Source organism: Netta rufina (genome assembly GCF_964035555.1).
Source record: "Netta rufina genome assembly, chromosome: 13".
NCBI classification, from domain to species: Eukaryota; Metazoa; Chordata; class Aves; order Anseriformes; family Anatidae; genus Netta; species Netta rufina.
This window is the reverse complement of record NC_140136.1, coordinates 17,473,906-17,496,583: the sequence shown is the minus strand read 5'-3', so window position 1 is coordinate 17,496,583 and position 22,678 is coordinate 17,473,906. Positions and strand designations below refer to the sequence as shown.

The 22,678-nt window shown below is 40.2% G+C and overlaps 1 protein-coding gene across 1 annotated transcript in view; it reads left to right on the top strand.

The window, feature by feature from the left end:
* Nucleotides 1-6,743: 6,743 nt before the first annotated feature.
* Nucleotides 6,744-22,678, top strand: part of NKD1 (NKD inhibitor of WNT signaling pathway 1) — a gene marked incomplete at its 3' end in the record, with an annotated part of 106,074 nt that continues 90,139 nt past the window's right edge. The window contains exons 1-3 of the mRNA XM_084294568.1: nucleotides 6,744-6,907; nucleotides 7,050-7,082; nucleotides 7,283-7,443. Coding sequence (XP_084150694.1) covers nucleotides 6,883-6,907; nucleotides 7,050-7,082; nucleotides 7,283-7,443 — 219 coding nt within the window. The 5' untranslated portion in view covers nucleotides 6,744-6,882. The remainder of the gene's footprint in view (nucleotides 6,908-7,049; nucleotides 7,083-7,282; nucleotides 7,444-22,678) is intronic.

The following is a 22,678-nucleotide window of genomic DNA, read 5'->3' as shown; positions in this document are numbered from 1 at the left end:
TCACAGCTGTGTCCATGTGTGACAATATGAGGAAGCGTATAAGACTTTACCAGGCCACAGTTGTAAATAACAGAACTCTGATCAAGCAACTATTTCTCCTTCCTCCAGTCCTCTGTCACTGTAGCTTTGGGTTGTCAGATTCTCAGAAAAGTGGCTATACACAAGCAGTGTCCTCTGTCTGTGTGTAAGGTCTGACTGGCCATATTTTGTTCTCGTGCCACTTATTTTTCCAGACCCCTTTCTTGGAAAAGCAGCAGCAAGTTACAAGATGAAAACATGAAAGCAAAAATCCAGCTTCTTGTAGTTTAAAAAATCCCCAAGAACACTCAGCAAGCAGCAGTGGAGCAGAGGAGCTCAGCTGGCTTGTCTGACAGTAGCCATTTGCTCTAATGCAAGACATATTTCTTTTGTCCATGGGCAGAGTATCCTCCAGAATGGAGATGGAAAGTAATAGGGAATTGTATGATTTAATGGTGACCTTCCGTGCCATGCTTTGAACAGATCTATGTTGTCTGTGTTGTCAGCTGTCAGGAGTGGGGCTCTCTTCAGTCATCAAAGCATTTAGCAGAGTTTACAGTCTGCTGTTTACATTACTGGCCAGTACTTTACTCTCCTGAATGCAGTTTAACTATTCCGCCACCCTGTGATGAGTATTCTTTTCATTTGGCGGCAGCAGCAGTCCTCACGAGAAAAGCCTTGGAACATTGTTTTTGGACACAAACATACACAAGTTATTAGAACACAAGATCAAAGGAGGTGTCCCACTGTCTTCCTTTCAATGCTCCCATTGTGTTTGTATGCTGAAGCCTGCTAGAGAGTTAGAACCAGAGAAGGGGGAGGAGGGGGAAACCTTTGTACAAAGGTACTTGTCACTGAGAGAAGCCCATAAAAGATGATGTGAGAAAAGACACCAGGTGGAGTATAAACCACCCTTATTGTTAAGAAATGTAAATAAAAATCCTCTCCTATATTAAAACTTTCTCACTTGTCATTTCTTAGATGCTAAAGGAAAGGTTCTGATTATTGGAGTCATGGCACTACTTTTTACTTTGTTTCTTTTCTTTTTATGTGCAGCACACTGTACATGATGTTGGCTAAAGTTATTTTTCCACTTTCTCTGCATATTGTTATAGTTGTTAGCAAATTTAATTTCAGCAAAAATATCCACTGGAAAAATACCTCAGAAAAATCACACTGTAAAATAGTTCAAGGATTGCCTTTTTTATTTTTATTTTTTTATTATTTTTTTTAAGGACACCCCCAGGGTTTCAGATTTTGTACATAAACTGCAAGTCCATTTTATTTGAGAAGGAACTGTGTTTTCCTTGGGGAAACTTGACAGAAAAATTCTATACAATCTTTGAATTCTTTCTGGTGACTCTGAAGTCAAATTCCAGGCAAAAGGGGTTTCTAGATCCAACACCCACTAAAATCTACTGAAAGAGTTTCCAAATTGTTGGTAAAGCCTCAGTCCATCTTTATCAACATTAGAAAGAGACCTGATAACAAAAGAGCCTCACTTCTGTTCAGATCTCATCCATTTTTATTTGTTTGTTTGTTTGTTTTTCCATCTTCCATTTTTCAGATGAGGTAAAGTCTGGATTATTGAATTAGCTGTGCAATGTCCTTTGACAGAAACGTTGCAGGTCAGAGCAGGTGGTGATTAATAGCAACAGGGCATTTCTAGCAGAAAGGTCTTCCAGCTCTCTCAGCACTCAGTAACTGATGTGGTCTTTCAGAGTAATAGAGAGCGAGAAGAAAGATGGGCATGGCATGAGCCTATATCCCAGTGTCATGGTGGATTCTTCCATTTGAAGATTCAGTTCCATGACTACAATGCAAGGAAGTTATGGTATCGGAAAGGAGCATCTTCATGGAGGTGGTACAAAGGACATCTAGCTGTCTCCTGGTTATTGTGGGAAGCACCTCATCAGCTGAATCAGCACTTGGCACCCTGACCCATCGTTCCTTAAACCCAACAACTCTCACTAACTGGTGGGTTTTCTCAGCTTTGAAGAGAATTGAAATTAAAAAAAGAAAAAAAAAAAAAAAAGATGATGGAAACTATATACACTGGAGTACAGAGACATAGTGTTTTAACAGTTGGAGACTATGAAGTTTGCCAGGGATTTCTCCATCCCATCACCACAGGCTCTCAGAAGAAGCATAGAGACAATCTTGAAGAAAGCCTGGAAAATTTTCTCATGGTATCTGAGCATGTGCAATGATATCTGGCACAATCCTTCCTTCCTTGGCAGGTGATGTAGTGAATGTGCTCATTTGTGATAGACATCTTTCTGCTGCATAGACACTGTTTGAACTTGCTGATCAGTCTTTCTTCCTCCCTAGGGTCAGGGCAGTTGCTGACATCTTGAAAAAAAAAAAAAAAAAAGAGAGAGAGAGAAAGAAAACCTGCGAAGCGAGTAGGTTTGGAGTTGAAAGGACGCCACAGTGCAGACTCATGCCAAAGCTTTGAGGCAATAAGCCAAGGCTGCAAAGTTGCTAAAGCTAGTAGGTGCTGACATGCCAGATTGCAAAAAAGCCTTAGGCAAAATGCTGAAAGAAGTGCCAAGACCATAGGTACCAAAGACAAAGACCCCAGATCTGAACCTGTCTTCTGACAGGCCTCTCATTTGTGTGTCTTGGGAATGAGCAAACAAAGCACTCATATGGTCACCAAAACTAAACATAGATGTTATTGAAAGGATTGGTTGTATCTGCAAGTTCAGGATTGTGACCCTAAGTGCATCAGCAGGTTAGTAAGTGAAGCAATTACTAAAGAGGTATCATTGCTGTGAGCAGTTCTTTGTTGATGAAATAAAAAGGGAATTAATTGGAGAGTGGTTGAAATGGAGGTTGAGTGTGGTTTATGCCTCTCTTTGTTATTTTGAGAGCATCAGGGATCCAAATTCTGTATCAGCTGGATCCCCCAAATCTTCCAAACTTAGTTATATTTCATATTGCTGCAGACAATAGCACTGAACGCACCAACAATGTCTTTGAAGCAAAATTTGTATATGTTCCTTTCACAACTAAGCAACCTCTTCTTAAAATATTTCTGCAAGATATAAACATAGATGCAGTAATGAAGAGGAGCAGCACCATTTGAACATTACTGCCTCGGTGGGCAAAAGTTTTTGGAGAATTACATACCTTTTTCCCACTTTAAAAAGCATAATTCAACCCTTATTTCTGCTGGATGTCATGACCTGCATGCCACTTCTAGATGGAAGAGAACAGCACGCACCTCAGACCTGGGGAGGCTTCAGCTGGATGGGAACATGGCCGGAGAGGGGAAGAAATGGAAGGAGACAAATGAAGAACTGGAAAGCACTATCCCAACTACTTACCCCATTACTCAGGCAAAGCAGCGTGGTTCTATCATCTGCCACGGGTATTTGCCCTCCTCCCTCTGCTCCTCGTTGTCAGAAGCTGCACGATGGCGGTGCATCACTGCCCTCCCTCCGCAGGCACCATGCAGAGCCCCACTTGAGGCTGTTGGTGTGAGAGTCCTGTGTGATCTCTGACTGAATTTACCAGTCTAAGGCCAGGTACGTGGTTAGTGCATAGTGTAGTATTTCTACCCCGGCCTCTGAACAACTCTTGTTAGGATGCTTGCTTTCATGTAGCCTTATACCATGTTTAGTCGTCTTTAGGTGCATGTTCAATCTGAACATTTTCAATGCTGGCTTACTTTAATTACCATATGTTAGGTCACTGTTTATTTTTGCCCTCTGTTTCGTAGCTAATACACAAATATAGAATCCAACTAGACATGTGGTTTTGTCTGATATCACTGTGTAGATGAGTACTCTAGATGAGTCCCCATTCTTTGTTGGGACAACAAACCAAATTTCAGTGGTACAGAGAGCTCCTTTTAATCTAACAAATGATAAAACCCGTGCTATTGCAAGTATTGTCGTTAACTTCACTACACATTTGATATTGAAAATTAATTCCCAGAGTGCTCTTATTCACTTGTTTCTTGGTAAGATACATTTGTTTCCTATCATCAACTAGATTGTATTATAACAAGGTTCAAAAAGGTTTTCCATCCTCTGAAAAAGTAGAGCATAGTCAGCAATAATGAAAGGGCAATGAATAATACTCTACATCATGGCTTTCAAACTTTAAAAATTCCACTGGGGTCACTGGGTTGAATTAGAGACCCTTTAATCATCAGTACAGTTTTATGAATGGTGTACTTGACTCTGATATTTTACTAGACGTCACTACTTAACACACTTCTGGCTCCATGGAAGGAAAAACAAAAGGCTTTGTGTGCCTCGAAGTCCCTGTAGTTTTGAGGATCATTATAATTCTACTGAGCCAAATCCTGAGGTCTCTTTTTAGTTGTTATACCATGCTAACGCCTCCTGAAATCAACTGGCATTTGTCTGAGCAAAAACATGCTCAGAATCTCAAGATTTGGCCCTTTAAGTGTACCTGAAACTTTCCCATGGGGAGGAACACTAGCCACAGTTGTGATTTCTACTCAGTGTAATGTCTTTGTCTGTGTTATGCCTGTGCCCAAGCACCGACACACTGGATGCCTGGACTGCTACCGAAATTTGGGATTTTTGGGTCAGATTTGCTCTTCCTTGAAAACATCATTTTTTCAGGATACATTATTGGTTGTAATTGAAAAGGGCTTGCTTTAAACTCTAACAAATGTTGCATATATGAAAGCAAGATGGCACAATAGTGACTGTTATAAACGCAAGTCCCTTAGTCTCCACGATGGTGACACAAGCGGACCTCTGTGCTCCTTTGTGAAAGCGACAGCTTCTTCCCCCAGTTGCTGGTTCAGACCTGAACTCGTGACATTTCTAAGGCCAACATGCGTTTCCAACAGCTGGGTGATGGGGGCACCATTTCACAAAAGACATTAATAAATCCTTACTGTTTGGGGGGCACTTCCACAAAGGTGTCCTCTGTTTCTTGTAAACACTGAAGATAAATGATATTGCAAATAAGACATCTGCTGATGAAGTAAAAAAAAAAAAAAAAAGGTATTTAAAACTCTAAGCTAAGGGTATTACAATTTAAAAATGGATATTACAATTTCAAATGTCTTTTAATATCCATCAGAGAGTTTTTCCAAGTTTTCATAGTCTAGGTGAGGCTTATGCCCCAAGGAGTCTGCTTCATCTAAATCTCTTTTCCTCTTTCTCCTCCCCAAAATCTTCAAAGGAACAAATATGTCACTTTAAATACACAACATAAAAAATGGGCCAAATAAATTATTAAAATACATAAAAAAGAAAGAGATTCAAAAATATGCATGTTATTAGCTATTTGACAAGCAATTGATGTTGTTGCAATGGCTGCATTTCACAACACAAGTGTTTTCTTTGCTAGACAGATAAATAGTTGAAATAATGTGAGAAATGACTTTGCAGCCATCCAAAGAACAATTTGGCATTGAATGGTTCATTTAATGGCTTTCCACTGGCTGCGCTGTGCAGTCATTTCATACCAGACCTTCACCACATCCATGTGCATTGGAATTTCTTCTAAAAATGCGCTCCAAGCCTGACCCTCCTCTCCCCGTTCCAATTCCCTGCAGAAGTGTTACTACATATGCTTTGAATCTTTATTTCAGATGAGCTCCCAAGTCTAACTCCTTCTTCCCTGTGCTTGAAACGTATGGGTTTGAAAGCACAGATGTGGCCTTGAAGTTTTTGGACCAGGCCCATCTGGGTCAATCCCTACACAGTTGGACTAGTAGTTTCTTGAGTAGAATTCTCAGAAGCCTGCATTTTTTTCTCCTTCTGAATCTACTACACACTCTCCTTGTTCCCTTTTATCTCTCCTAGTTCAACTACAAGGATCTCAAGAGAGATGTGATTTTCATAAAGAGAAAAATAATGACCAGCCAGAGGAAGGAAACAAATTTTTAATGACTGTGAGAATTCTCTTTATAAAACAGCGAGTTTCCTTTTAGTTTATTCTATATGTAAGAAATACATCATTCATAAACTGGAGCAGAAGAGGAGACTCTTTTTCAGTCTCATTTACTTGACTGAAAAAAGAAAAAAAAAAAAAAAAAAAAAAAAAAACCCTAGTCTTTTGTCCTCATGTTGCAAGCATTTTGAGCCACTGAGAAGGGGTTCCAGATCAGCCCCTAAAACCTGTGTTTGGCATTATCAGTGACTGGGTAGGATCCCTTCCGTGACCAAAGACGCCGGTGGAAGGCAGCACGCAGGACCAAGTCAGTAGAAGCCCCGTTCTTGCAGACACGCTGGCTTTCTTCGGAACCGAGATGTTGCTAAGCAGGGTCGCGAAGGCTTCGGGAGCGCACCCGAGCGCGGGGGGTGCCGGCCGGCGGCCGGAGCCCTTCGCACCCCGGGGGCCCGGAGCCGGGGCGCTGCGCGGGGCTGCGCGGGGAGCGGAGCGCCCCGTGCCTGGCTGCAAGTGAAACGAGCCCCGGCTGCTGCTGCTCTTGCTGCTCCCTTTTTTTTTTTTTTTTTCTTTCTTTCCTTTTTTTTTTTTTTTTTTTTTTTTTGGAGCCTCCAAAAGGCTCGCTCGCCCCTTTCATGTGCCGCCGCGGCCCAATGGGAAGGCGGAGGCTGCCTGCAAGTGGTCTAATCTCAATGAGGTGTCAATCATGTTCCCCGGTGGGTGAAGTAAGGTCTTTTGTAACCGCCTCTGTCTTTGGGAAAGAGAGGAGAGAGGAGGAAGAGCGGAGCGGAGAGGGGACGCCGGACCGGGCTGCAGGAGGGGAGCTGAGATTCGCTCTTGCTTTAGCAGGGAGAAGTGGAGCGCATGGATTTTTAAGCACGCTGGGATTTTATACATCTACAAAAATAACAACAACAACAGAACCTGACCCTACTGAAAGCAGTCAAATGAATCGTAATTGCAGATCAATGCAGAGAAATGGGGAAACTTCACTCGAAACATGGTTAGTTCCTTTCACTTGCTACTTCCTCAGCCCTTTCCCCTTATTCGGATTTTACTTGTGTGTTGTTGCTGTGATTTTATACTGGTGTCTAACGATCTTCCTTTATTATTTCCCCCACACACTTTCCTCTGGATCTGCCTAGCTGCCGTTTGTAAACCCAGAGAAAGTCCGGAAGGTAGGGATGGCTCCTTCCAGCCAGTAACTTTGAACGCCTTTGAATCCCCCGGGCCGAGCGGCTGCCCCCGGCCCCCTGCCCTCTCCCCTCAACTTTCCCCTGCTCCGGTCCCGCTCCGGTCCCCGCTGGCCACGGGGCTGGCCGGGGGCCGGGCGGGTTGTGCGGGCGGCTCAGTGGCGGCATTGTCTCCTCTTTTCTAGGTGATAGTTTTGCGGTGAACGCCTCTCTGGCTCGCAAAGGGCTGGAGGACTGGATGGTGAAGCAGAAATACTCCGGGGGCAGCGGCAGCAGCAGCGGAGGCAGCAGCTCGGGACTCCAAGGCTGCCAGCACCGGGCTGTTTGCAGGCTCTCCAGCGGCAGGGTATGTCAGCTCCCTAGCTGCGCCCCCTCCTTTCTTCTTTCTGAAACAGGGGAAACCAAAAGCTCTTTCTCCATCCCTCTCTCCCTCCCTCCCCAGGGCCAGTTGTGCAAAGGAAGGGTTTTCTTTACCCTAATGCTGCTCCAAGGGGCTGCCCGTGGGTGGTTTCCATCTGTCCTTTGGTGAAGTTGGGAGCTGCAGAGCAAACTTGGTGCTGGTACAAAAGCCGGCAGAGTGAGGGAGGACCTGTCCTCCAGTGTCTGGGCAGCACGATTAGAACAAAACCTTTCGCAAACAGGAACGTACGGAGAACCGCTGGAAAGAGCCCAGCACCCTGCCAGTGTGCGCAGGCTTGTGAACCCTGATTGGTGCACAAGTTTGTCTCTGACATTTTGGCAGAGGAATTCAGGAAAGGAGAAGTCCCCAAAGAGCATGTTGTTATTTATTTGCTCTTTGCTGTTAATGTGGGGCTGACTTTCTCCATAAGAGTTACCGCACATGTCACTTGTTCTGGCTGTTACCACACACTGGTCATTTTCCACCCTTCCTCTTTCCTCCACTTTTCCCACGTAAAGCTGGGCTGGAAGAAATGTTTAAGCTGAGTTATTGTTGTTTTTCTGTTAAATGTTGTGTGTTTAAGCAAAATGGCATGGTGAGAGATAAACAAAGGCGGTTATTCTCAGATAAGTTCAATGTGTTTTAGGGTATGATCCAGAGCTTATTGGTCTTTACTGAAAGACTCCCCTTGACATTCATGGGCTTTCATGATCAAGCACTGAAAGCTGCATCAGTGGAAAAGTAACCTGAGAGATGGGGAGATTGGAATCTGTGCTTCTCATCAAGGAACGTGTCTCTGAGAGCACAAACAGAGCCGGGTCACCAAACCTCCACCAGGTTCTTTGCTTTGTTAGCCACCAGCTTTATTGTCAGAAGCCTGAATTCCTTGCCTTTTGGGAAAAAGGAAAAATTAACTTGTAAAGCGGAGAAGAGATGAGACATACTTCACTTTAGGTGGGGTCTTGATTTGCGTGGAAGATGTGTAGAATGGAAAAATGGCGACTCTTTTTAGGTTCCATGATTACTCTATGTAAAGGAGGTTAAATTATTTGTGAGTCACTTAAAGTAAGGTGAAGGGGTTAGGATATTGATGTAAATGTTGGTAAATGATGAGCATAATCACTTTGCTACGTGTTTATCCTACAGGTATCTTTGGTTTTAGTGATATTATTGTATTTTACTTGGAGACAATGTGTCAAAGGACAGGTGTTCACATTAATAATGGTATCTGTATGTGTATGGTACAGATGCAAAGAGTAAAAATGTGCATTTAATTAGCTTTCATTATATCCATTTTTGTAAGTTAAGCTTTTCAGATGCATGTTCTACTGTTTGTGTATATATTTTCCAGGAAAGAAAGTTCAACTCACCAAACTAAATGTGCGTTTAAAATACTGGAATTAAAGGTCAAAATCACTGACTTCAGCTTTATGAGATGTATTTTCTTCTGCAAACTATGTCCGCAGAACATAGTTTGTGGAAGAAAATACTTTTCAAAACAAACAGAACTGTTATCAAGAGTACTTTGCTATTCACAAAGCTTCAGTTCCACGAGGTCTGCTCAACTGGAATGTAGAACAGAGTATTTCTCACGTTAATCAAGGTGTCCTCATGATAGGTCAGCAATTAGCAAGCCACTAACTAAAAATTAACTGATGCTTTTTACTACGTTATAAAACTACAAATAGGTTCAAGTATGTTTAAAAGTTCTGTGCCCATAAGGCTTTTTACTATCATCCTGATAGAACTGTTTCAGAAGGCTTGCAAATATGGGCAATTTATTGCTTAATATATTTGGTTGCATCTGCACACGTATATGGCCTGCTAATTGATTTAGTTGAATTGTCATCCTATCACAGGAACACTATGACAGCTACATTAAAGTTCATTTAAAATATGAACTTTTGGTAATATGGAAGGATGCATTTCTAATCCTACATTGGAAACAGATGTGCCATATGTACAGTCTTTGACAAGGATTATGGAGTCACAGCTCTTGACTCCATAAATGAGACTACACAACTGTTTCTCTTCTAAGATCTCTTTCATCTCTTATATAATTATACCAAGGTTCAAAGTGGATTGTAGCCTAACCTCTTGGTTCTTCATTCACCTCAAGATGTAGAAAGGCTAGTCACTTCTCTTAATGGTCAATGACATGGGATTGTGTGGGACAGTTGTGTGTTCCCCCAACAACCAACCAAGGACTCTTTTTACTGCTTCAAAACTCTTCTTAAAATGTTCAATTAGCTTACAAGGCATTGTGAAATGGTACAGTTCTATTGTCACAATGGGGAAATTTGGTTTCTCATATTATTTTTTTTTCTGAAATAGGTCTTAATTGTTCATTTTGTGATTCACAGCAGAAAGAATTAAATCAGACATTGATGAAAATATTTGCATCCAGAGAAACATCAAGTTTAAACAAACAAACTAAAAAAATAGAAATAATTTTCCTCTTAATCCTAATCCTTAACCACACTTTTGTTGATGGTGCTTTCATCAGTATGTTTCACTTATTTGGTGAAATTCGGGGTGGTGTCAAAGTACTTTTGATGGGAGGAGAAAACACTCGGTTGCTTCAGTTGTCTGAAACTTAGAGGATTTTGATCATTTGGATTGGAAGTTGAATGTGATAGTGAAATTTGACATATATTGCTCTGTATAACCAAAAAATTCTGGTTGGAGCTGACAGGCTGTTTCTCTCAAGAGACACTGAATTGTTTCGCTTAAATTAGTTATCCAGAGGAGATGACACTGGAGTACAGGGGCATTAATGTAGCCTTTTCCAAGAAGATTAAAGACAAACGTAGGAAAGCAATAAAATTTAATTTGTGTTCCTCTCTAGACTGACTAAATTTACATAGATGACTCCCATTAACAGCTGTGTAGGGCAAGTCTCTCTGTCAGGTCAGTCAAGGAGCGTGTGACACTGGCAGGGTTCCATCATACAGCATCCCTATTATCTTCTTAAACTGAAGTGTTGAGATTTCTTGATTGAAGCAAACTTCTCTCAGTTGATGCATTTTCCCCCACCCCAATTAACTGGGAGAAAATGGATCAGTGTCTAGCTATTGCCAGATGCATCAGTCATCTGAGGAGAATCTCGTGGTAGTAAATCATTGGGTGAAGGCATCAAGCAAGGGAAGGGGAGTGTTTTTGAAATACGCACTTCTGGTGTGTAAACAGCTTTCTGTTCTGGGCTAAGAGCTCTGATCTCATTAAACCATTGCCACCCGCCCAGCAGGGGCTGCTCTGCTCTAAATGTTTTAATTACTGAGGAGGCTGAGGGCTGGACCGCACCCTTCCCCTTCTCCATCATGTAGAATTAAAGAAAAAAGGAATTCTGTTGCATCTATGAAAAGTATGAGGTCCGGAGTCATATTCTATTTTCAAAGCTAATTGAAACCACTGGGGTTGTAAATCTGTTAGAGCAAGTGAATACACTTCTGCTGCTGCTTTATGAATGAGTTAACTTGTACCCTGAGAATAGGAGAGGTTTCCTGACACTGTGGATTATTCTGTATAGTTCTGAAGTTGAAATTTATTCAGCATGTTTACTTTTGGAAACCATTTCTAGAGATCAACATTGTTTGCAAATATACATGTATTTATTTATTTAACTGAGAAGTAGTTCTGTGCTGAAGGGGGAATATTAAATATGGCATTGCTTAGTTCAATTTACTTTTATCTTCAAAGACATAAGAAATTTTGCTAGTTTCTTGGTTGTGCGTCTCATTGAGATCAGTGTTTGGAACTGGAAAGAATCTAATTTTTAATTAAATTTCAAACCAGCTGATATTGAGCCAAGTTGGAAGTAATCATTTAGGGTAAAATAGGGAAGACTTTAGTTTACAACTTCAACTGGAAGGGCTAGTGCTAGTGATCCTCATGTTCTAACCTAATTGATATTAGAGTTGAGTATCTGGTCTGGGATTAATACAGTAAGACACACTGAGGCACATTGCTGCTTCTGATGTGGGGTTTGTTCTCCATTTGTTCTGTGCCTGTAACTGCCAGTGACATTAATGGGCATTCCTTGCATGGTTGAGAGGGGACTACGCCAGTGTCAACTTCACTGCTCCTCTTGCATGGTCTTTCATGAATTTAAAAAAAAAAAAAAAAAAAAAGCCCTTCCCAATTCCCCACTGCTAAATAGCATGTGTCTGTGTATGTAAAAATACATAGCCTTATGAGAGACACAGCTGGATAGGGTATTCATCCAAAGTGAAAATCATAAAGAGGCTTCTTTAGTGGCCTGTGTATGTGATGCCTTAAAGGCTATTGGAGTGGAAGATTTAATTGTAGCACTACTTTGGGGTCATTTCATGGGTAGAATGACATTTGAAGGACTCTCTTCTTGCTGACAGAGTAACAAGATCAATTAAAAATTTTCTTGGGTGCTATCTTGTGTGATGGCTTGAAGTGGTCTTTTAAGCTGAATTGCTTTAAAGTACGTTAATGTTACTATTATAGGGATAACTATTTGTGTTGACCTGGAGGATTGAAAGAAACAAAAGACCGGCAGTGTTGTGTATTCATGTGACTGAAAAAATATTTTGATATATAAAATATTATGTGTATGGTGTTTAAAATAAAATTTCCAAACTTGATATTAGAAGAAAAAGAGGAAAAATCTTATTCTGTGTTGAAATTTGGTGCCAACAAAACCAGATAATTTAATTAGTAGTGCACATAGTCTATCTTGACAGCTTTGGTTTGGGAAAATTATAATATGAATATTAACAATCAAAGAGTCTCTGAACGTATTAGTGCCATGGTGATGAGATTAGTGAATTGGCCAATACTGTAGCAGAAAGCTGGATTCCAAGGGAATTATCCTTGAATGATACCAGTTGGTGCAATTAAAAGCCACAATTCAGTTGCCATATGGAAAGTGTTAGACATCCTTACATGGTTTCAAAGCTATGTGCCGGAGGTTAAATTGACATATGAAGAAAAGCATAAATTAAATATTTTGTGTTATGAAATTAAAAGTTGACTTTGCTTGAGCCATATGGAGGAGGTGGATGGAAGGCAGTCTGTATTTCATCAGGGCTTGCTTTATAGGTATTTCAGATTTAACGTGGCACACTTTTAATTTAGGATGTTGATTGGAAAGCTGAATGGTCCATGAAGTTTCTGCAAACAGTCTCATTAAAACAACTTTTTTGATCTCTAACAACTCTTTCTCCCACCCTCTCTAAAATGGTACTTGTAAGAAGGAAGCTTATTCTGCCTAATAGCTGGGTGAAGTCCTCATTTAAGTGATAAGAGAAAGCTATGTCTCTTGGGCTACTGAAAGTCCCTCCTGGCTTAGCAAAACCTTAAATCTTCTGGATGAGAAGGCCTTGGTTACGTTTTCTTCTGTAAATCAGGATGAAAAGTAACAACGGTATGTTATATTTTCTAATGACTTAAATGTAAGTAATTTAGTCCAGACTTTACACTAAAACTTTGCTTATAACAAGAATGGGAAATTTGTAGCACGATTGTTGACATATGGGAATGTTCTTTATAGCAGCATTCATTAACAGAAGGTTTTTCTGTTGGTTTTGTGAGATCTGTAATAAGACCCAGGAGGAGCTCAGTAAGTGGATATTTGTAGGCACCCTTCAGAAGGAGATCTTAGTTGACTTTTATGGTTTCTTTTGAATTTGGTTAGGAACAGAGGAAAGAGAAGTCTCTTGAGTGTTGAAACTTTGTGAGTTAGGTTTTTTTCTGAAGTTGGGGAAATAATTGTTTGGTGGTGATATTTAAATCAAAATGGAACATTGCTTCCCCTGATGCAGATGTTGGCCTTTATAGAAATCCCCGTGGATGAATTTTGCCTCATGAATGTCAGCATTAAAACAAGGTTGAAGAGTAAATGGTAGATGTTGACACGTACAGAATACTTGGAGTATTTCTTGGTGACTGAACCCCTTTTCTAGTTTGTTAAATATACTAGTTACGTTGAGTAGGCAGACAGGAGTTTTCAGGCTTTTATATCTATAAATACCTTTTATGGAAAATGAGGTATAGTTTTAGTTCAAAAAAATTAATGTGAAGAAATGGTCAAATAGACTTTCCCTGTGAATTTATTTAGTTACATCTGCCAACATTGGCAGCAAAACTAAGCTTGTATTTACTCCTGCAGAGTAAGTACAGCTATGGGAGATTGAGTTGGACTGTATTCCATTCAAGAATTATTAACCAAGTTCCAAATGCAAAATCTTCATTGTGTCTGATTTCTGAGCCAGGAAAGCATGTTTGTATTGGAGTATCTCATGACATTTGTCTTGCAGTGGTGGAATGCCAGTGGTGTTAGCTATGGTGAAAGGGCTGTGCTGACACGGACACTTCTACTACTGCGCAACTTAAGAGAGGGGGGAAATGACTTTTGTAGGCTCAACTCTAGCTGTCTTGGTCTCTCTACAAGGCATATGGCCATATGATGTGTTTGCTGTTTGTAAACTTCTATGTCATATAGCTGTGATAAAAATAAAACAAGACTTTGTCCCAAAATTCGCAGAATAGAAATGACACTTCTGAGCATGTGAGATCCTTTTTCACATTCCTTCCTGTGTGATCCTTCACACAGTCTTGTATAGTTAGCATCTTGCAAGTAAACTGTCATGTAACCACAAATCCACTGATTAATGACAGGTCCATTGGCTTTTAATGAGACTTCACATTCAGACAGGGCTATATCTGCAGCTAAGTGTCTAGCCCTGATACCTACATGTGTGCTTCTTACATGACCTGATGTGCCTGTCATATGTGAGAAATAACTGTTTTAGTCATACAGAATCTAATTGTTTGGGGAAGGGAATGATGCGGTGTCATCTTGGGAGGTCCTGTGACAGCTGTGAAGTTGAGTACCACTGATCTTGTTCATGTGGTGTGGCCTATTGTGTATCATAGGGCAATAAATGATCCTATTGTTTTAGGCTATTAAATCCTTTCACTCCTCTGAAGACCATGCTGTGGCTAGGGGAGACCGAAATGCTATCTGTGCCCAAGAGCTCCTCAGTGCTCAAGAAGAGGCTAGTAGAAATGCACCTAAAAGATCCTACCAGACTAGCCACTGGGCAGGGAGAAGGGAACCACTTCTCTTCCCTGATTTAAAGAAGGTCCCTTCCAAGTGAACACATAAAAAGAGTTGCTTCTTAAATCTGAAGCTCCTGATTAATAAAACATCTTAATTAAAACTCATCAGGCAAGTAGCTTTTCTGCTTTTTCTCAGAGCTCTGATAGTTTGATATTCATCGATATCTCTTCTCAGTCTGAAAATTCAGTGGAACTCTGAAACTCATCTATCTGATAGCAAAAGGGTGTCCTGCTAATTCCTTCAAAAGTGCCATCTACCATTCTCATTTTTGTTTGTAACGGAATTTGGATTTAATGTAGGCTCAGTGTCACTGGTCCCTTATATCATTTCCAGTGCAAATCCCCTGAGAATATGAGATCCTCCCTTAAAATGTGGGAGGAATTCAGTTATGTTTTAAGAAAAATTTGTAGTAGAAAGATCTAAATGTGCACAGATATTTTTTTCAGCTGTGTATCCATAGGCCTCAGACTAACAAAATCCAGTGCTGTATGTAACTTCAGCTCAGAGCTGGATTGGCATGTGGTCAGAACAGTCTGTGCACTGTCCATCCAAAGAAATACTTTGTGTTTTGTGATTAGGGTGGAATTTAATGCATTTGGGGGCATTACCGTGGCAGCTTTAAAGGGATTAAGCATATTGAGGTTCCTATTAAAGTATAACATTGTGATTCAAGATCTGTGAAAGAAAATCATGCATGGGTGTTTGATCTTGGGGTGCAGCCACACATGCTGTGAGGCATAAAATAAGGGGATAGACTCAGTAGGGAAGTGACAGAACAAAGTACTGTCTTGCAGGAGAAATGGGATTTGGGAGCAGCCTCAAATCTTTTGATCCATACTCTGTTGCAAATGATGAGTGGTACAGAGGTGATAGATTTGTCTTGGGGGAGGAAGGAGAATGGTGGGTAGTATGTCACATTGCCCTCGGAGATAGTTTTCTGTCTGATTCCCCAAAGATTTGATAGCAATAGATAAGGACTAAGCTGCTTCCTGTTGTCTTATCTTAAAAATCTTTTATAATTCTGGGAAGGTTAGTTTCAAGAGTTGTCTTTTTGTTTTTGTTAAAAAAAAAAAAAAAAAAAAAAAAAGTAGTGGCTGTAATGCTAAGTCATATGTATTAAGTGGATATACAGAACAAATGCCTGTTTCGGGGAGCAGGAATTTTCTCTGAGCATAGAGTGCCCCAGCCTTGAGCTTGCAGAATAACAAGCAGTCTCTGTATTGCATAAGATGCTGTGGTTAAGCCTGTATCAGTGTTTCAGTAATAAACCACTCTCTTTTTGAAACAATAAATAATAATTTTGCTTGTGAACTTTCCAAGTCTGTCTCTGTTCACATAGTGTACGTGTGTATAAACTACAGACACTCATTCCCCTATAAAGAGAGAACATCATAGTCTAGCAAACAGAATATCTGTCATTCCAGCTGAGCAAGGTCTAAGGCAATAACCCAAAATATCCTGGAAGAAATTCTAAAAAGCATTGAAGAAATCAATCGTCTGATCCTAGAGGAAGGTCTTTGATGTAATCCTGGTAAGTTTATACTGGGAGCCTGCCTACTTCTTTATGGTCAGCCCTAGACTTTCTATATGAAAAGTGGATCAAATAATTTTATATGCTTCTGCTTTAAAGAAAGATGGTTGATAGTTTTCTAAAGCATACACACTGTTTAAATGTAGATTGTGGCTTTTAGCCGAAGCCCAGGTGGGGAGGAAAGGCTTTTCAAAACAAGTACTTACAGAAAAAATAAATAATACTTTGATATTTTCCCATGGAAAAACTGTGCCTCATTTATCCATCCTGAATATTTAATTTTATTTTGAGGATAAACTTCACAGGTTATCTCAGTTAAAGCAATTTTTATTTAGGCAAAGCTTATGTGCAAGGTCTTGTTCCTGATGTGGATACATATGTAAAAGGAGTTTTTCAGAATACCATAAATAAATTATTTTTAAAGGTGTATTTTTAACTAACTCAGTGCAGTTGGGTAAGCCTGTTTAGATCATCTTGAAAACTTCTGCAATATTTCCTTAGGCACTTACATTTTGATATGAAAGCCCTGCTATAAGAGAAGGGAAATTTCTTATTGCTTTCAGTGGTTTTATATCTTGTTCTTTGCCACATCAATGGAAGAGCAGGGAAGGTTCAAGTGGTGCGACTGATAGTGTCTTTGTCTAGAAGCTACATTGCTAGTGGAATGGCAGTGTGTTTTCCCCTGCAGATGTAATTTAGCCGGTCATTTTATAATAGGTTCGCAAGCGGTTTTCACAATTGTATTGCCACTTAAATTCTTATTTGTAATTAGCAATGTAATTTTGCAGGTAAGTTTAGAAAGCATGTTTTGAGAAAAGCAGTGCTGTGCAAATAGCCTAAAACCCATTAAAATAGTACATTTTTATTGTACGAAGGCATTCTTTATCTAATTAGCTTGGCTTGTTACAGTATTGCACCACAGGTTCTTTTTTTTTTTTTTTTTTTAATTGGAGGCTGTTTTTAACAATTTGTGACTGGTAGGAAGCACACCAAATCCTTAATTCAGGACTAATGTATAGCAATGAGAGCTATCATACGGGGCTTTTCTTTGAAAGACGGTTGTTCTTGGATTAAAGCATGGTGACATGTAACAAGAAGGGAAGTGTGCAAAAAAACCCACCACGGTGTTCGGGAAGGAAATACTGTACTCGTTTATACTACATAGATTTCAGTTTGGTAATTGGCCTTAACGTTGGCACTCTTTTCCAGATGTGCTGTTTTAACTGGTTGTTGTTTCTTTTTTTTTTTTTTTTTTGATGTAATTAGAAGAAAAAAAAAGCAATGAAAACGATTGTTTTTTGAGAACTGTGTGAGGAAAGTCAAAAGTAAGGCAAGCTGAAGTTGCTCTGTGTCCTTGAATGTGTGCAGGAGGGGAGGACTAGAGGGACTAATCCAGGAGAGACTGGACAGTGCTGTTGAAAGGCAAATCATACCTCTGCTAAAACAACTTCTCCTTAATCTGTGGCCATCTCTGATTTTCCTCATCCTGGAAAAAGAGGAATTGAAGGCCTTCCGTGAGAAGCCCCATAGATTTGCCAATAAATCGATAACAGACAACAGGTAATGTCTTGTGGAAGTAACAAAAAGACTGAGGTATTAGCCCTGCAGAGTAATCTGCCTGTCCTCATGTGTGTTTCAGATGGCAATGCCAACCATCCTGGTCAGCAAGAAAAGAAATAAAATAAACACACAAAAAAGAGGAGAATTGTAGCACCACTGGGGAAAAACAGGACAGCTCATCGTTAGACAAGAAAAATGAGAGTGTTGTGCGTCTAGAGGTATGTTTTAAGTTAGGAAAGAGTCCTGCCCTGCTGTATGGTCAGAGCCTCTCCTAGTATCAGCAGGAGCCATATCCAAAGACAGGGCGAGGCTTCCTCCTTCCATGCTCCAAACAAGACACGTGATTTGGTCCTTCAAAATGTTCTGTTATCGTGTATTGGCTTCAATATCAAGTGGCGTCAGGAATGGCAGAGAGGCCCTTTTGTGAGAGGCCTGCTGGTCTGAGAGATGGGCTGGGCCTAGGATGCAGCCCTATGGTGCTTTGGTACCACTCGCTGGGGCCAGCAGGCTGACAGCACTGGGTGGAGGGAAGTGACTCCACTGAGAAAGCCGTCTGCTGATGTGTAGTCCCATCCCCCTGTAACTGAGGTGGAAATAAGGTGTGCGTTGCCAGGATTAGCCACTAGCAGCCAAGAACCTTTCTTCTCACAACAACTGTGGTGTGTTCTATGCCGTACCCTGGTGTGTGCTGAGCTGTCACGTAGGTTTGCACGGCATGGGTTTGGAGTGTCCTTTCTTGTGGGGTGATGCCTTCCTTCTCTACTAGTGCCTCTTTGTCCACATAAAGTACTGTTTCTTTCTCCCATTGACCAGGTTCTGTTTACCCAGGGGTCACACAAACTTCACATGTCTTTAGTAAGTGTCTGGCAGTGAGTCTGACAGCGGGTGAAGTGGTACAGGTTTCACCATGCAGCCGTTAGGCTGTGTGCAGTTGACAGGACTGATTTTTGGAGCGAGTGATCTTTGTGGACTATAAAGGGTTACGTTGTTGAAGTTACACAGGCGCCAATCCACTGGCACACCACAGGTGATCTCGGAGCGAATGTTGTTTAAAGCGCCTGTCCCACGGTTTCACAAATGTGCTCTGACCAGAGGATGTTTTTCTAACTTCAAAGGGCTTCTCAGGCTGGCTCGGTGCCTCACAGGCTGAGTCCACAATTCCTCTCTGCTCGTGATGTGTTCTAACCATGTGTGATTTTTTTTGGTATGTGATGTTTTCTTAAAGCGGCATTGACCTGTGTTCAAATGAAACTTGCTCTTAAGCTTGTAAACACAAACTTGTCGTGTGGGCAGTTTTCATCTTAACCTGACGTGTGGGTTTTTTTTTGTGTGTGGGTTTTTTTAAAGAACAAGAATAGACATCAAAAGGGGAGTAATTTATAGGAAAAGAAAAAGCAAGAAATAAACTTGCAGCAGTCTTTTGAGTTGCACCATCCAGAGGCTTTTCTCTGAAGATTGTGTTGTGGGCCCTTTACTGGTTGTAAGAAGTGCTTGTTCCCACCTCGGCAGCACCAGTGCTGGAGTAGGGTACGTGCTCTGAAATGTGCCTCTGAAGAAGGGGCATGCAAAGGGGGGAAGGCAAGGCATAATGGAGTAGAAGGTGGAAAGGACCAGCAACCTCTTATGTGTGTTTTTTTTAGCAATGTTATATTAAAATAAGTGTTTAGGAATATGTCTTTTAAATATTAAAGGTTTATTTTTCTTCTGTAGTACTTTGTAGATGGTTTTCAAGGGGATTATTTTCAGGTTAATGCAAAAATATGCTTTTTTAATGTTGAGAAGTAGAAATGACTGAGATTTTACTGGCCAAATTATTTTACTATTGAAGTCCATTAACCCTGAGAACAGGATTAGGCCCTAAAATATTTCCTGAGGTGCATTGTGCTATGGTTGTGAAGTTCTCATGTTCCACTAAAATCCATTGATGGACACTGTTTTTTTGGTTGTTTTTTTTTTTTTTTTTTTGCGATGTTTTTGTATTCATTAAGGCAAGAAAAGTAGGTTAGTTGGAGGTTTTGAAGTCATCAATTTTTAGTTTACTACTATTACCACTGTGAATGTGAGTTTAAAAAGCAAGCAAAACAAAACAAAAAAGAAAGAAAGAAAATACCTTACAAGTAAGACCATGATAATTCCTGCATGCTGAGTGATAGAAAAGGATCATCTGCCATGGGAATAAAACCTCATACTGTGAGTGGCATTCTGTGAGCAATATATCTCAGCTGTTCAATGAAGTTTCCTCCTGAGTAATGGTACCACAACCTAACACTTAATAATTAATCCAGACTTCAGATGCAGCTGGATTCCAAAATTGTCATCTAGACAAGATTCTGGAGAAGTCAGTGATCTCTAGGACCTAAAGCCACAACCTGTGCTGCCCTACCAATCCATGGCTATCAACAGGAATCATCCCACCACATTTATTTTGGCTAGTTTTAAAGCAGGTGGCCAGGATGAATTCCTAGTTTCAAAGTCACAGCTGCTGCTTTGAAATTGTGTAAGAAGGGCTTTGGTTTCTTAACACAAAATAACTGAGCTGCTGTTTGGTATTAGAGCATCATTATTCTGGGAAATGCGCTCTTCATTTTAAAAATATCTTCTGCATGGAAGTTGAAGGTTTATACCTCATGATTATAAGTGTAAAGAGCTGAAAAGGTTCCTTGTTTGACTGATGATTGTAAATATTTAATAGTTCCTCAGTGATTTGAGTCAATGGAATCTGACGGTAGTATTAAAAATTAATAGCAATATTAGAAACAGTTAATACAAGAATGTCTTGTTGGTATTAAATCATTTCTGGGGGGATTTTGGGGGGTAACTGTAACTTCAGATTTTTTCCCTTTTAAGTGGTTTTCCTTGTGTCAGTCAGCCTAAAAATAGTCTTTATCATTAAATCAATTAAAATGACCAAGTGGACTTTATGCAATCATGCTAATAATACTGCGATTAAGTAGAAGGAAATGTTCCATTACAAATCCCTATTTTCTGTCCTTATAAAATTTCATTTTAAAGTGAGCTTTCTTGGGTGACTTTTTCAGTAGCGTCAGCAACAGTGTCAGCAGAATGGTGAATTCTTGTTGCTGGAAGTATAAAGAGAATTCATGAAGGAGTTTGTGTTAAGCATAGTTTTCTTTTCTTTTTTTTTCCCCCTTCTTTTAAAAAAGGATTTTATTCACTGGGGTTTTTTCTTCTTTTGTATTCCTTGCCACCTTATGATATTATAATGTTTTTACCTACTTTCAAAATTCCATAGATATATATTTATAAAAACTATATGTCATGTAAGCCTTTTTCTAGTGTAAGAGAAAGTACATTTTATGCAAGGCACACAGCATGGGGTTTTCTGGGCCTTCAATCTCATATGATCCTGTGTCACAATAAATATAACAAACAGGAATGAGCAAAGAGCAATCCTCTTGGGCTGGGTGAAAATATGCTCTTAAAAAAGACGAGGAAGGGTTGGGTAGAGGAGATGTAAGACCTGTGTACCTGAACAAAGCAAGCAGGCAGAGAATAGAACATTTCTTCGGCTTTTGTATGCAGGCTTGTTAAAGGACACAAAGGGGAAAATTAGGGTTCATTTGGTAATGGGATGTGGTCAAACAAATGAATCTAGAATTCATATGCAGAAGATGTAACAGAATCTTTGACTTGGTTAAGGGGAAGGGGTGAGAATGGGTATCTGGGAATTTCAAACTGAAAAGGCCCTTAATCCTTTTTACTTCAATCATTAAAAAAAAAAAATACTATTTGTTTGTATTTTTATCTTGTGATAATAATTACTAGCAGGTCCCTTGTTCATTAGAGGCTACATGTTCTACTAGAGCATTTCATAGATTTATCCATTAACAAGTGGTGTTGGCCCATATTGTCCATATATAAGTATATATGGCAGAAATATCCCTACCAAGTTAAAGTTTTCATCAGTCCAGAAACAAGTTTACCATGCAGTCCTTGTGTCTCTGATAACAGGGTGTGCTTTTGTTAACTGGGCTGACCAGTGTAGCCACTTGGGTCTCTTACTTCGTGGTTGGGATTTTCATGGATAGGATGTTGGTCCTGTTGTGTTTAAAGAGATAGGATAACAGGGTAAGTACAGCTTTCTTAAGCACTCTGAATCACAAAGTAAGTAGGCTTTGAAGTCATCTGAGATTAGAAGACTGGTCTGTGGGCCTGGTATGAAGCTGGGAGGTGTTTGTGATGTGGGTGGTCAGAGATGGATAACCATTGCTCTGGTGCTACCTGGTGTCTCAAGTTCTGAATTATGGCTTTAGAATGGGATACAGGAGCTGTGTATTCCCATCTAGACCCTAATATTAGCTGTATATCCTTTCCCAAATCACTCAGATGTAAATCTTCTCAGAGACACAAGATAGCTAAGCACGTACTGCTTGTTTAGTCATTTGTCTTCTCTTTGAAACTACCTGTTCCTACCCCCCTTTCTCCCACCTCCCCACCAGAGAATTTGGGGTAGGTTTTATCCTTTTAACTAACAAGTTTGTTGAGGTAGGCAAGGAAACATTTCAAGCTCATGAAGAGCTTCAATACCAACTGTAATTGATCTTTTATGCTGTTCATTGCTATGCTGTTGTGAATAAGCCAGGTATTTGATGCATAGTCTTCTGAGCAAAGTGTTCTTTGTGTGTGTGTATATGTATGTGTGTATATATATATATAATATAACATTTTCCTTTTGAGTTTATACAATTCTTCATTGTTGGGGGGGGGACACACATTTTTTGTTGTTGTTGTTCTACGGTAATTTCCCTGACCTTATTCTGGCAAGGGGCCTTTTTGAACTGTCCAATGCTCAACACAACCCAGTGGCCCAAGATATCTCATTTTAAAAAGGCTGAATTAACTAAAGCAGTTTTAAAATATGGAGGAAAAAAGATGAGTCTTCTCACTTATGCGAGTGAGGGTTTGGATAGGGTTAGAAGGTGGCAGAAGGGGTGTGCCTTTAATGTATGAGTTGAATCTCCACTGCTTGTGGAGGC